This window comes from Hypanus sabinus, chromosome 16, assembly GCF_030144855.1.
Source record: "Hypanus sabinus isolate sHypSab1 chromosome 16, sHypSab1.hap1, whole genome shotgun sequence".
In the NCBI taxonomy this organism is placed as follows: Eukaryota; Metazoa; Chordata; class Chondrichthyes; order Myliobatiformes; family Dasyatidae; genus Hypanus; species Hypanus sabinus.
Window position 1 is genome coordinate 52,350,381 of NC_082721.1, and position 14,252 is coordinate 52,364,632.

The window sequence follows — 14,252 nt, forward strand, 5'->3', positions numbered from 1 at the left end:
TTTTAGCTGCTGGGCACTTAAACTGTCCTTCCATGTCAGACAATTCAGTTTCACTCTAGTACATTATATCTGGTGCTTGTAGTGTGGCCACCTCTACCACAGAGAAAAACAAAAGAAATGGACAAGCTCTTTGCAGAACACAATTGCCCATTGCACTGGTTTCCAGATGCCTGTTAATTCCCTGGTCCACTCTGATCATCCTCTAGCCATATTTGCACTGTTCCAACACAAGCTCAGCTCTGATGAATCTTTACTTTTCAGCTGACAAACATCTAGACACACCTTTCAGCCACGTTTCCACCCTCGCACAATCCTTTGTTCTCTTTACCCCCTTCAACTTAAAACATGTTTGATTTCTAACTTTTCTCAGTTGACTGATTGACCTGAATCATCAACCGTTTCACTGCAATGTAAAACTCCAATGAACAGGAATTTTGTGCTTTCTGGACTGGCTGATTTAATAGATTATTGGATATTATTCTATTAATACCCCAACACACTTCCAAATCAATTTTGATGCATAATAAATCTACCAATGAAATGGTTGAATTTAAAGGGAAAGTGGGAGTTAGGGTCCTAGTAGGTTGCTGATGGATGTACTTCCGAACAGTCAAAAAGATTTTTATAGTTCCACGTCATTTTTCACAATTGGCTCTCTGTACATTGATTTGGACAGGTCTTTAGATCCATTTTACTAATAAAATTTTTGACAATGAAATTGTGCTTTTATCATGTTCCTCGATCTTGTTAATTCTTTCTTAAATGCCAGTTCTTCCCCCCACATCTATCTTCTCCAACCCACCATTTTCCGTTAGCATTTGGACTGTACTCCTTGTACAGATGGAAGGGAACAGAAAGGAGACAATAACATCCTATCACCTGCTACAGATAAATTAATGAAAAGTCTGTGAGATCCCGATGGGCATCATCGCCAATTAGTTTCAAACTCGAGCAGAAAACTGCTGAAGGAATTTAAGTTCAATGTCACAGAAAGGCTGCATTATTTAGATCAGACATTGAATAATCTGCTTTCTGTGAACCTGAAACTCACATTACAGAAATTTGCCCTTAGTTAATACATAAATCACAATCCAAAATGTGAGATTATGGAATAAAATTTGTTTTTAATTTGGATCAAACTCTTTAGCAATTAAAAAAGTTTTCCATATTATTTACCCTTAATATGCCTGAATTATATTTGATAAATGTTTAAAACTCTGTCTCAATTCAAACTGAAGGCAATGTACCCTCCCAAGCAACTATCTGCCCCTCCCTGTCGCCATCCCAGGCTTTAGTTCAGTTTTTTTGCTCCAGACTATAGCATCTGTAGTCACTAATGTCTCCAGACACAGCTGCTGGCCAATTAACAGATTAGCTTTGTAAATATGAAGTGGCCCCTTATTACTGTTGAAAGAAGAAAATCCTGTATGACACATCTCAACTTATAATATGGGACTCAATGGCAACTAGGGGTTTCCACTACAGAAAATTGTGACATGGATAGTTTTCTAGGAATACAGCCCTTTCCTAACATGGGGGTTTGCTGATACATAATGAATTCTTATGCTTGTGGAAGATTCCGTAGAAATAGGTGTACCTAGCCAATATTGCCTGTCACTCTGCAGAATAGCTGGAGTGACTCCCCGGGAAGATGGCCAGGTTAAAGCAGTCACTGTGGAGTTGATGTTGGAGGCTCATCCTACTACTGAATAGTAATGCAATGAGATGGATAGCCCCAGATTCTTTCCTTAGCATAGTCCCACCTGCATCAGCCACTTCCTTTACCTTGCAATGGCTTGCAGGTTCATAGAATGGTTACAGCAAGGAAAGAAGTTACTTAGCATGTAAATTCCTAAGCCAGCTCAACATCAGATTAATCTAGTTAACCCTATATTTTAACCTACTCTAAGATCAATCTAACCCTTTTCTCCAACATATCCCTTCCATTTTTCTATCATCCATGTATCTTCTTAAATGCCCCTCTTGACATACCTCCAAACATCTTAAAGTACCCCTTGTAGTAGCCATATTTTACTATGAGAATGTTTACCTTGAACTCCAAGGCAGAGTACAAAGTAAATGGCAGGTTACTTGGTAGTGTGGAGGAGCAGAGGGATCTGGGCGTACATGTCCACAGATCCCCGAAAGTTGCCTCAAAGGTAGATAGGGTAGCTAAGAAAACTTACATAAGTTAGCTTTCATAAGTTGAGGGCTGGAGTTTAAGAGACGCGATGTAATGATGCAGCTCTATAAAACTCTAGTTAGGCCACACTTGGAGTACTGTGTCCAGTTCTGGTCGCCTCACTATAAGAAGGATGTGAAGCATTGGAAAGAGTACAGAAGAGATTTACGAGGATGTTGCCTGGTTTAGAGAGTATGGATTATGATCAGAGATTAAGGGAGCTAGGGCTTTACTCTTTGGAGAGGAGGAGGATGAGAGGAGACATGATAGAGGTGTACAAGATATTAAGAGGAATAGACAGAGTGGACAGCCAGCGCATCTTCCCCAGGGGACCACTGTTCAGTACAAGAGGACATGGCTTTAAGGTAAGGGGAGGGAAGTTCAAGGGGATATTAGAGGAAGGTTTTTCACTCAGAGAGTGGTTGGTGCGTGGAATGCACTGCCTGAGTCAGTGGTGGAGGCAGACACACTAGTGAAGTTTAAGAGACTACTAGACAAGTATATGGAGGAATTTAAGGTGGGGGGGGGTTATATAGGAGGCAGGGTTTGAGGGTCGGCACAACATTGTGGGCCGAAGGGCCTGTAATGTGCTGTACTATTCTATGTTCTAACTCCTGAATCCTCTTCAAAGCCTCCCACTACTGAGATATGTTCGAGAAGCAGTTTTGCAGTTAAATTTCTCCTCCAATCTGAACCTTTACTGCTTTCTTTGAGCTTTTCCAAAACACTTCAATATTTAACTAAATTATGACCTCTGAAATAACCTTTCAATTTCAACTGCACTTCCAAACTCCTGACCATCTACTCGTTCATTCCAGACCCTCAGAATATTTGCAATATAGGTGGTGGTCATGTGGTTGGTAGGATAATAGCAACTTGCATTTCCCTACACCTCTTCCTGCCCTCACTCCATAATCCTGACAATCCTTCGAAGATTTTTCAGTTTTGCTTTTATGACACTGCAACAAGCATATCAAAGTACTGCAGACCCAAATCACATTCTGCATAAAAGATTTTCCACATCACATTTATGTGCCCCTAGTTCTGGACTCTGTCACCAATGGGACTGTTTCTCTATCTCTCCAGCCAAAACCTTCGTAATTTTAAAATCTACTGTAACTTTGATCCCACCCCAGCTTTTCTGATCTAGTTACATCAGCAAAGTCATAACTTTTGGCTAATTTCTTCTACTCTCTCACTTTTCCAGAAATGGACACGATTCTCCAATTTAAGCACTTCTGCACGACATCCACAATAAATCTCTGCGCGAAATGAAAATCCATATAACCATCTAACAATTACAGCACCGAAATAGGCCATCTCGGCCCTTCTAGTCCTTGCCGAACGCTTACTCTCACCTAGTCCCACCTACCTGCACTCAGCCCATAACCCTCCATTCCTTTCTTGTCCATATACCTATCCAATTTTACTTTAAATGACAATATCGAACCTGCCTCTACCATTTCTACTGGAAGCTCATTCCAAACAGCTACCACTCTCTTGAGTAAAGAAGTTCCCCCTTGTGTTACCCCTAAACTTTTCCCCCCTAACTCTCAACTAATTTCCAATTCTTTGAATCTCCCCTACTCTCAATGGAAAAAGCCTATCCATGTCAACTCTATCTATCCCCTCATAATTTTAAATACCTCTATCAAGTCCCCCCTCAACCTTCTACGCTCCAAAGAATAAAGACCTAACTTGTTCAACCTTTCTCTGTAACTTAGGTGCTGAAACCCAGGTAACATTCTAGTAAATCTTCTCTGTACTCTCTCTATTTTGTTGATATCTTTATGATAATTCGGTGACAATACTCCAAATTTGGCCTGACCAATGCCTTGTACAATTTTAACATTACATCCCAACTCCTGTACTCAATGCTCTGATTTATAAAGGCCAGCGTACCAAAAGCTTTCTTTACCACCCTATCCACATGAGATTCCACCTTCAGGGAACTATGCACCATTATTCCTAGATCACTCTGTTCTACTGCATTCTAAAATGCCCTACCATTAACCATGTATGTCCTATTTTGATTATTCCTATCAAAATGTAGCACCTCACACTTATCAGCATTAAACTCCATCTGCCATCTTTCAGCCCACTCTTCTAACTGGCCTAAATCTCTCTGCAAGCTTTGAAAACCTACTTCATTATCCACAATGCCACCTATCAGTATCATCTGCATACTTACTAATCCAATTTACCACCCCGTCATCCAGATCATTAATGTATATGACAAACAACATTGGACCCAGTACAGCTCCCTGAGGCACATCACTAGTCACCGGCCTCCAACCTGACAAACAGTTATCCACCACTATTCTCTGGCATCCCCCATCCAGCCACTGTTGAATCCATTTTATTACTTCAAATTTAATACCTAACAATTGAACCTTCCACGTGGAGCCTTGTCAAAGGCCTTACTGAAGTCCATATAGACAACATCCACTGCTTTACCCTTGTCAACTTTCCTAGTAACCTCTTCAAAAAAAATTCAATAAGATTTGTCAAACATGACCTTCGACACACAAATCCATGTTGACTGTTCCTAATCAGACCCTGTCTATCCAGATAATTATATATACCATCTCTAAGAATACTTTCCATTAATTTACCCACCACTGATGTCAAACTTATAGGCCTACAATTGCTAGGTTTACTCTTAAAACCCTTTTTAAACAATGGAACAACATGAGTAATATGCCAGTCCTCTGGCACCATCCCCATTTCTAAAGACATTTGAAATATTTCTGTCAGAGACCCTGCTATTTCTACACTAACTTCCCTCAAGTTCCTAGGGAATATCCTGTCAGGATCCAGAGACTTATACACTTTTATATTCCTTAAAAGCGCCAGGACTTCCTCTTCTTTAATCATCATAGTTTCCATAACTTCTCTACTTGTTACCCTTACCTTACCTCAATTCAATATCCTTCTCCTGTGTGAATACTGAAGAAAAGAAATTGTTCAAAATCTCCCCCATCTCTTTTGGCTCCACACATAGCTGTCCACTCTGATTCTCTAAGGGAGCAATTTTATCCCTCACTATTCTTTTGCTATTAATATAACTGTAGAAACCCTTTGGATTTATTTTAACCTACTTGCCAAAGCAACCTCATATCTCCTTTTAGCTTTTCTAATTCCTTTTTTAAGATGCTTTTTACATTCTTTATATTCCTCCAGCACCTCATTTACTCCATGCTGCCTATAGTTATTGTAGATCTCTCACTTTTTCCGAACCAAGTTTCCAATATCCCTTGAAAACCATGGCTCTCTCAAACTTTTAACCTTTCCTTTCAACCTAACAGGAACATAAAGGTTCTGTACCCTCAAAATTTCACCTTAAAATGATCTTCATTTCTCTATTACATCCTTCCCATAAAACAAATAGTCCCAATGCACTACTTCTAAATCCTCTCACATCTCCTCAAAGTTAGCCTTTCTCCAACCAAAAATCTCAACCCTGGGTCCAGTCCTATCCTTCTCCATAATTATATTGAAGCTAATGGCATTATGATCACTGGACCCAAAGTGCTCCCCAACACATAACTCCATCACCTAACCTATCTCATTCCCTAACAGGAGATCTAACACTGCCCTTCTCTAGTTTGTACCTCTATGTATTGCTGCAAAAACCTATCCTGCACACATTTTACAAACTCCAAACCATCCAGCCCTTTTACAGTATGGGCTTCCCAGTCTATGTGTGGAAAATTAAAATCTCCCACAACCACAACCCTCTGCTTACTACAAATATCTATCTCCTTATAAATTTGCTCCTCCAATTCTCACTCCCCATTAGGTGGTCTATAATACACCCCTATAAGTGTTACTACACCTTTCCCATTCCTCAATTCCACCCAAATAGTCTCCCTAGATGAGCCCTCTAATCTATCCTGCCAAAACACCGCTGTAATATTTTCTCTGACAAGCAATGCAACACCTCCCCCTCTTGACCCTCCGATTCTATCACACCTGAAGCAAGGAAATCCAGGAATAATTAGTTGCCAATCACACCCCTCCTGCAACCATGTTTCACTAATAGCTACAACATCGTATTTCCAGGTATCAATCCATGCTCTAAGCTCATCCACCTTTTTTACAATGCTCCTAGCATTAAAATAAATGCATTTAAGAAATTCTCCACCTCTTACTCTCTGTTTATCCCTAACGATGCAAACAACTTAACTATCTTCTTTTTCTTCCTTCTCCCATACATCTGTTCCTACACTCAAGAGAACGTGTGGAGAAAGAGACAGTAAATTTCCTTTGATCTCTGGGTGTCCCTGCCTCACTGTGTGCTGTTTATCCTGTTCACAAACCAAGCCTTTTCTCTTCTGATACCAGTTTTTTTCTCCCATACTCATTTCCCCCTTTCCTTCCCTTTGAGCTTCCTGCAAGCAACCTGGTTCTCATTAGTTGCAAAATATCAACTGTCATGTGCACTTTTTGTTTGTTATTTTGTTCCCCATCATTTTAATCATATGGAGTTTTAGCTGTAGTTTCCTCACTGTTGTCCAACATGAGAATATACCCAGAGTGTAGCTGAAATAGTTCAAGCTTAATTGCCTCCCACTTGTTCAAATACAGTTTTGCCTGTCAAATGATTCCAAACTATTCAGATCTGATCTGTTCTTGTACTGCTGAAACTGGCCAATTCCCAATTGACAGAGTTTGCTTTGGAGTATCCATATTCTTTTCCCTATTTCTTAGATGTGTCTCCCACTCTTTTCCCAGAACCAGACCTATAGCTGTCACCTCTGGCATTAGGCCAGAAATATACCGAATCAGGAAAATCTCCTGTACCCATTTCAAAGGCTTCCTTCCCTTGACTCCTAGTTAATTTGGATAGCTAAGGTTTCCCATTATCACCATATGGCTTTTGCATACTGTACAATTTCCTACAAATTTGCCCATGAATATCTTTCAAACTAGTGGGGGCCCAATAGACCAATCCCAGTAGCGCCTCTACTATTAATTCAAATACAAGTTCTGTCTTTGATCATTTTTAGGCATTCCCTCTTCCAGAACTGCAACACTGGCAATCAAAACTGCCAGTCAGCCTCCATTCTTCCCTTACCTATTTCAGAACAAGGTTTATCACTGACGTATTGTGAAATTAGTCTCTATAGATGCTGTCTGACTTGCTGAGTTCCGCCAGCGTTGTGTCACAATAAATAGTGCAATTATTAATACATATTCATGAACAGTTAAATTCCTCTTTGAAAGCAATATCTCAGTTACTGCCACACCATTTTAATCCCACTTGGTTGACAGACCCTGTATATAAATATTCCCTCTCTTAGTCTGATCCTGGTCACTTTTTACTCTGTTAAGTTACTGCGATCTGCAATATGAACAAACTGACTTTCATACTGCTGTGACAAAACTTACTGCTGGGAAATAGTCTCAGAGTATTGTTCATTGTAGATCAGTGAACTGTTAGCAGAGAGGCGGACTGGGGAATAACAGCGTGATTTCTTGATGCGACTAAAAATCATTCTCCAATGGACAGTAACACAAGTCACAACAGTTCCAGTCAGGAACACTGCAGATAGAAAAGCAAGGTTATAAAGGACAATTTTACAACAAAAATAGAGCAGACATTCTTCCCACTGAGCTCAAGCTTTTATAGTGAGCACTCTGACAGAAAGCTCTGAGACACATTTGATTTACAGTTGCAAGAAAATTTTATGAACCCTTTGCAACCTGGCTTTCTGCATTAATTACTCATAAAACGTGATCTGATCTTCATCTGAGTCACAATAATAGACAAATACGATCTACCTAGACTAATAACACAAGCAACTGTACTTCTCGTCAGTACCAAATACACCATTTAAAACATCACAGTCTAGGTTCAAAAACATGCGTGAACCTCTAGGGCAGGGGTCGGCAACCCGCGGCGTTTTCATCTCTGTGCTGCGGCTCCCTGTGGCTTTGGAAAATAAATGATGAGTATTTAATTAAAATGTATTTTATGTTAGTTTGTTAGTTTTTGAAATGTAATTCTAAATTTGAAGATTATGGTGATCTTGTACAATCTAAATAAAACGTTGTGGCGACCTATTTCCTGGCACATCCGAACCGGTTCACAATTAGCCAGCGTTCCGGCTAAGGGAGATAGCCTACGGGGGTTTGTGAGTACGTGTCTTTTGGAGCATCTGCGCCCACGGGGGGGCGGGTTGAGGGAGGCTTAAAAGCAAGGCTGTTTAGTTCGAATAAAGTTATCTTTGACTGCAGTTTACCGACTCTGTGTCGTTATTTTAGCGCTGCGTGTAGCACAACGTTTTTTTTTAATCGCTATTAATATACGTCACCACTGCCAATGCCTGCCAGTGCGCGATTTCTTTAATTTTTCGATCCAAGGTAGGCTAACTATGGAGAATTCTAAAAAAAAAAGTGACTGAAGAAAACAGGACGTTTAATGATACGTGGGCAGATTCATTTGCTTTCACTGCTGACGAGACTGGTTTACCGGTATGCTTAGTATGCAATGAGAAACTAGCAAACAACAAAAAGTCAAATGTCGCAAGACATTTCCAGAATAAACACGCAGCCTTTGCTCAAAAATATCCAGATGGAGATGAGAGAAAAAAAGCCATTTCGGAACTGATGCGGAAGGTTGATCTGAGCAAAAATCATTTCAAGAAGTGGATGAAGTCTGGAAAATCAACTACATATGCTAGTTTTGTTGCCGCTCAGGAAATAGTCAGGCACGGGAAGCAGTTTACAGATGGTGAATATATAAAAGAATCTTCCATTAAGATTTCAGAACATCCATTCACGGACTTTAAAAACAAGAGTGAAATTGTGCAGAAAATCAGGGATATGGCCCTCTCTGCAAAGACTGTCAAAGACAGAACCATAAAAATGGCAGAAGACATCACAAGACAGCAAATTAAAGACATCAATTCAGCTGTGGCCGACTCGATTGCCTGTGACAAGTCTAAAGACAAAGGTGATATTGAACAAATAGCACTGTTCTGCTGGTATGTAAACTCTGCCGGGCCACAGGAAGAAATGATTGAGTTGATACCTCTAAAAGGCCAAACATGGGGGGAGGACATCTGTGAGGCTGTCTTGAATTGTTTAAGAGCCAAAGGAATAAAGACCACCCACCTGGTGTCAGTAGCTACTAATGGGGCACCAAGTATGATAGGAGCGCACAAGGGATTTGTGGCTTTACTGCAGAAGTCGCTGGACAGAAAGCTGCTGACTTTTCACTGCATCTTGCACCAAGAGGCACTGTGCGCTCAAACATTTCCTCCGGAATGCACAGAAGTAATGGATGTTGTCATTCAGATTGTCAATAAAATAATGGCAAAAAGTTTAAATCACCGTCAATTCCGTTTGTTACTGGACGAGCTGGAAAGCGCATATTCTGATCTCCTGCTGCACAACAAAGTCCGGTGGCTGTCAAGAGGGGAGGTGCTGAAACGCTTTGTCGCGTGTCTGGAAGAAGTGAAAACTTTCCTGGGCAGCAAAGGGCTCACCTTTCCTGAGCTGGAACAGCCAGAGTGGCTGGAAAAGCTACACTTCATGGTAGACATGACAGCGCACCTGAACACGCTGAACACAGCTCTTCAGGGGAAAGGACGCACGGCCCTGCACATGTTGGAGGATGTTTTGGCATTCGAGCGCAAGTTGCCAGAGATTTACAGAAAGGCACATTGTCTCACTTCCCCAATTTGAGAGAGTTCAAACAAGCTCACGACATGATAAATTCGGAGTATTTACATTCTGCAATCATCGCAATGCAAACATCGTTTGGGAAACGCTTCTGTGAGTTCAGAGAGGAAAAAAACACATTATCCTTCCCGGTCACTCCCCTAAGCATCAATCCATCCCTACTGAATACGACTGCATTGGCAGGTGTGAGTCAACCTGATCTTGAGATGGAACTGGCCGACAAAGACATATGGGTGTCCAAGTTTAGACTCTTGACAGCAGACCTTGAAGATGTTGCCCGTCAGAAGGCCGTTCTTGCTCAGAATCACAAATGGAGTGTTATTGAAAACCGCCCCAAACCGGACAAACTTGTGTTCGAAACATGGAATGTTATCCCCGACATTTATGTAAACATTAAAAAGTATGCGCTCGGAGTCCTGTCGATCTTTGGATCCACATATGTATGTGAACAGGTGCTCTCCAACATGAACTTTATTAAAAACAAACATCGCGCACGCCTCACAGATGACAGCTTGCGATCCTGTGTAAAGATGAAGGTGACGTCAAACAGCCCTGATGTGCAGACGCTGTGCGCTGAGGTCCAGGAGCAGAAATCCCATTAACCAAGTATGATAAATATTTTAATTGCCTATTATTTTACGTATATTCATATTTTTTCATGGTTCAGTGAAATAGTCCTTTTATTTTTCAGGTTGACAGTTGGCTGACGTTATTTTTGGTTTGCTGCTGGCGGACAATTTAAGTTCGGTGTTTTTCATAAATACAAGAAGGACTCAAATAGACATTGAGTATTTTACTTAAAAGTAACCTTCAACCCAACATCTTTTTTTCGGAGTTCAAAATGTTTTTGTTGCATGCAGAAATGTAATTTTGTTTTCTCTGCAGGAGTTCATCGATTTCATAAATGCAACACATTATAGTTTGTTTATACATAGCATAAAGGCAAAAAAAAACATTATATGCAGTGTTATTTCATTTTAAATGTCAAACGGGTTTTGTGGCTCCCAGTGTTTTCTTTTCTGTGGGAAACGGGTCCACATGGCTCTTTCAGTGGTAAAGGTTGCCGACCCCTGCTCTAGGGTAATGCCCTCTACAAAAGCTGTTTGGTGTTGGGTGTTCCAATCAATGAGATGAGATTGGAGAGGTAACCTGCTCTATATAAAAAAGATACAAAGTCAGGTTACTGACAGGGCCTGCTCATCTCAAGAAAGATCTGTTTATGTGCCTTCATCAAAACAACTTTCAGAGGACCTCGGAAGAATTGCAGAGATGTATGAAGCTGGGAAAAGGCTACAAAAACATTACAAGTGTTCATCAGTCCTAAGAGAAATTGTCTACAAATGGAGGAAATTCAGTACAGTTGCTACTCTTCCTAGGAGTGGGCATCCTGCAAAGATCACAGCAAGAGCACAAGTGGAATGCTGAAAGAGGTGGAAAAGAATCCAAGGGTAACATCAAAAGACCAACAGAAATCTCTAGAACTTGCTAAAGTCTCTTTTCATGTGACCACTATAAGAAAAAATCTGAACAAGAATGTTGTTCATGGAAGGGCACCATTGAGAAAACCACTGCTCTCAAAAAAAAGTAGTGCACATCTCAAAGTTTGCAAAAGACCACCAGAATGTTCCACAATGTTCTGTGGACAGACGAGACAAAAGTTGAACATTTGGCAGAAATACACACTGCTATGGTTGGAGGAAAAAGGGCACTTCACATCAACACTAAAACTCATCACAACTGAAAAGCACAATGGAAGGGGCATCGTGGTTTGGGCTGCTTTGTTGCCTCAAGACCTGGACAGCTTGCAATCGTTGAGGGAACAATGAATTCAAAACTGTATGAAGACATTTTACAGGAGAATGTCAGGGTAGCAACTCACTACCTGAAACTTAAAACACACTGAATGATGCAACAAGACAATGATCCGAGACACAAGAGTTAACAAACAATAGGATGGTTTAAAAAGAAGAAAATTTGTGTTTTGGAATGGCCAAGTCAGAGCCCAATCGAGATGCTGTGGCATGACTTGAAGAGGGCTGTTCATGCAAGGTATCTCTATATTATGGATGAACAGGAATAGTTTTGTACAGAGGAATGGTCTAAAATTCCTCCTTGCCGATATGTAGCTGTTGATCAGAGTTCCAGGAATTGCCTGGTGGAAGTTATTGCTGCTAAAGGAGGTTCCACCAGTTATTAAATACAAGGGTTCACATACTTTTTCCAGCCTGAACTGTGAATTATTAAACAATGTGTTCAATAAAGCAATGAAAAGTACAATTGTTTGTGCATTATTCATCTAGGCAGATTGTGTTTGTCTATTATTGTGACTTGGATGAAGATCAAACCACATTTTATGAATACCTAATGCAGAAAACCTGCATTCACAAACTTTTTCTTACAGCTGGATGTCAATAAAAAGAAACTGTAAGACTTTCTCCCTGCACAGATGCTATGCATTAGTTTCCGAAAATAGTGACAATTCATATTTGTAACTTTATATATTGGTATATTTAATATTTTTTAAGACTAAACTTAAATTAAAAATTATCTTGTATCAAGAGCTACCATTGCTCCAAGATAATCATCCGTTTTCCTAAATCAACCAGTCCATTTAACATTTTGGCAACTTATTTGACGTCAGTCCAAGCTTCCAACTTTCACCCAGAAAAATGCCTGTTCTCCAGTGAAACACTCATTCATTCGTTAGACCCATCCAGACAGACATACCAATGCTTTTTGACTGGCTTTTCTGCACTCAGTCTGCATCTTGTCCACTAATCGTATCCTGTCACATAGCAAGTACAATATACAGAGCAGCTTCAGTTACAAATTTGGAAATGGCCCCACTCTCATGCGATTGAGTGATACAGTGATCATTAGAATAGAAGCTAAACAGCATTACACAGAATTCTCTCTGCACATCTCTGACTGAATCAGATTCCAGATGAACTGGGAAAGTGGGCCAAGAAATGGCAGACGGCATTTCTGACAAGTGCAAGGTGCTACATTTTGGTCAGTTAATCCAGGGTACGACTTGCATTGTAAAATGGCAGGGACCTGGAGAAGATTATAGGACACAGTCCCCAGGATAGAGGTACACAATTCCCTGAAGGTGGAAATGCAGGCAGACAGGGTAGTAAAGGCAGCATTTGGCATGCTGGCTTTCATTAGTCAGGGCATGAGTACAGGAGCTGGGACGTCATGTTACAACAGTAAACATTGTTAGTGAATCCGCACTAAGTAATGTGTACAGTTCCTGACTCCCAGTTGTAGGAGGATGTCATTAGCTGTAAGATTCATATGGATGCTACCAGGACTGCAGGACTTAAATTACAAGAGACTGAATAGGCTGGGGTGTAGAAGGCTGAAAGGTATATAAAATTGTGAAGGGCAGAGATAAGGTGGATGGTCACACTTTTTGTCGCAGGATAGAGGAGTCTAAAGCTAGGGGACATAGATTTAAGGTGAGAGTGGAAGATGTATAAAAGACCTAAGGGGCAACTTCATCACACACAATGTGGTGAGTATATGAAATGAACTGCCAGAGGAGGGTACAATTACAATGTTTAAAACACAGCTTGACAGGTAGATGGATAGGAAAGGTTTGAAAGGATATGGTCCAATTAGACAAAGAGATTGATGTCTCGGTCAGCATGCTGAGCTGTTCCCATGTTGTATTACTCTGACACAGTTCAATCTGTACGTGGCACTACATGATTCCTCATAACTTCATCTTTCTTCCTTTAACATGTTATTTCAAGACAAGCAATAAAAAGAAAAACTTGCCTATCGCTGCAATAATTCCAACAGATACTACGTCAAAATTGCTCAGATCAGCTCCTTTGTATTTCTCCTCCTGGGACATGTCTGAATTCTCTCCCTCCTCCTGGGATGGACTCCAATTCACCTCTAGAAATGGATGCAGAAAATCCCTTTGTTAATCCTTGGAAAGGCAGTAACAGGGGCAGAACAGCAATCCAGCTCACAGGCTCATTGAAACTACCATTAGTAGTGTAAATATGAAAAGGCAAACTGGAATCCAGTATATACCAACTCCTAAAGACAGTAACAGTCACAAGCTCTGACAGTGAAGTAATGGACCCATACTTAGTGTCTGGAAAGCAATGGGAGGATTTTGAAGTTATGTAAATATATTTATTCAAATAAAAATCAGTCTTCAGTGCCATTGTAAATATAAATAAGTTCAGGAGGTTTGCAATTAGTTTTCAGTTTCTATTGTAAATTGTAGTCACAACATTTTGGGGCTTGTCTGGGATACGTTCATAGTGTAGCCAGAACATAGAACATAGAATAGTACAGCATATTACAACAGGCCCTTCGGCCCACAATGTTGTGGCGACCCTCAAACCCTGCCTCC

General features: G+C 40.5%; 1 protein-coding gene across 1 annotated transcript in view; it reads right to left on the bottom strand.

Moving 5' to 3' along the window:
• Window positions 1–14,252, bottom strand: part of LOC132406300 (very low-density lipoprotein receptor-like) — a 97,089-nt gene that overhangs the window by 2,202 nt on the left and 80,635 nt on the right. Inside the window, exons 10-11 of the mRNA XM_059991769.1 lie at window positions 13,661–13,783; window positions 7,577–7,730 (exon numbers count right to left, since the gene is read on the bottom strand). Coding sequence (XP_059847752.1) covers window positions 7,577–7,730; window positions 13,661–13,783 — 277 coding nt within the window. The remainder of the gene's footprint in view (window positions 1–7,576; window positions 7,731–13,660; window positions 13,784–14,252) is intronic.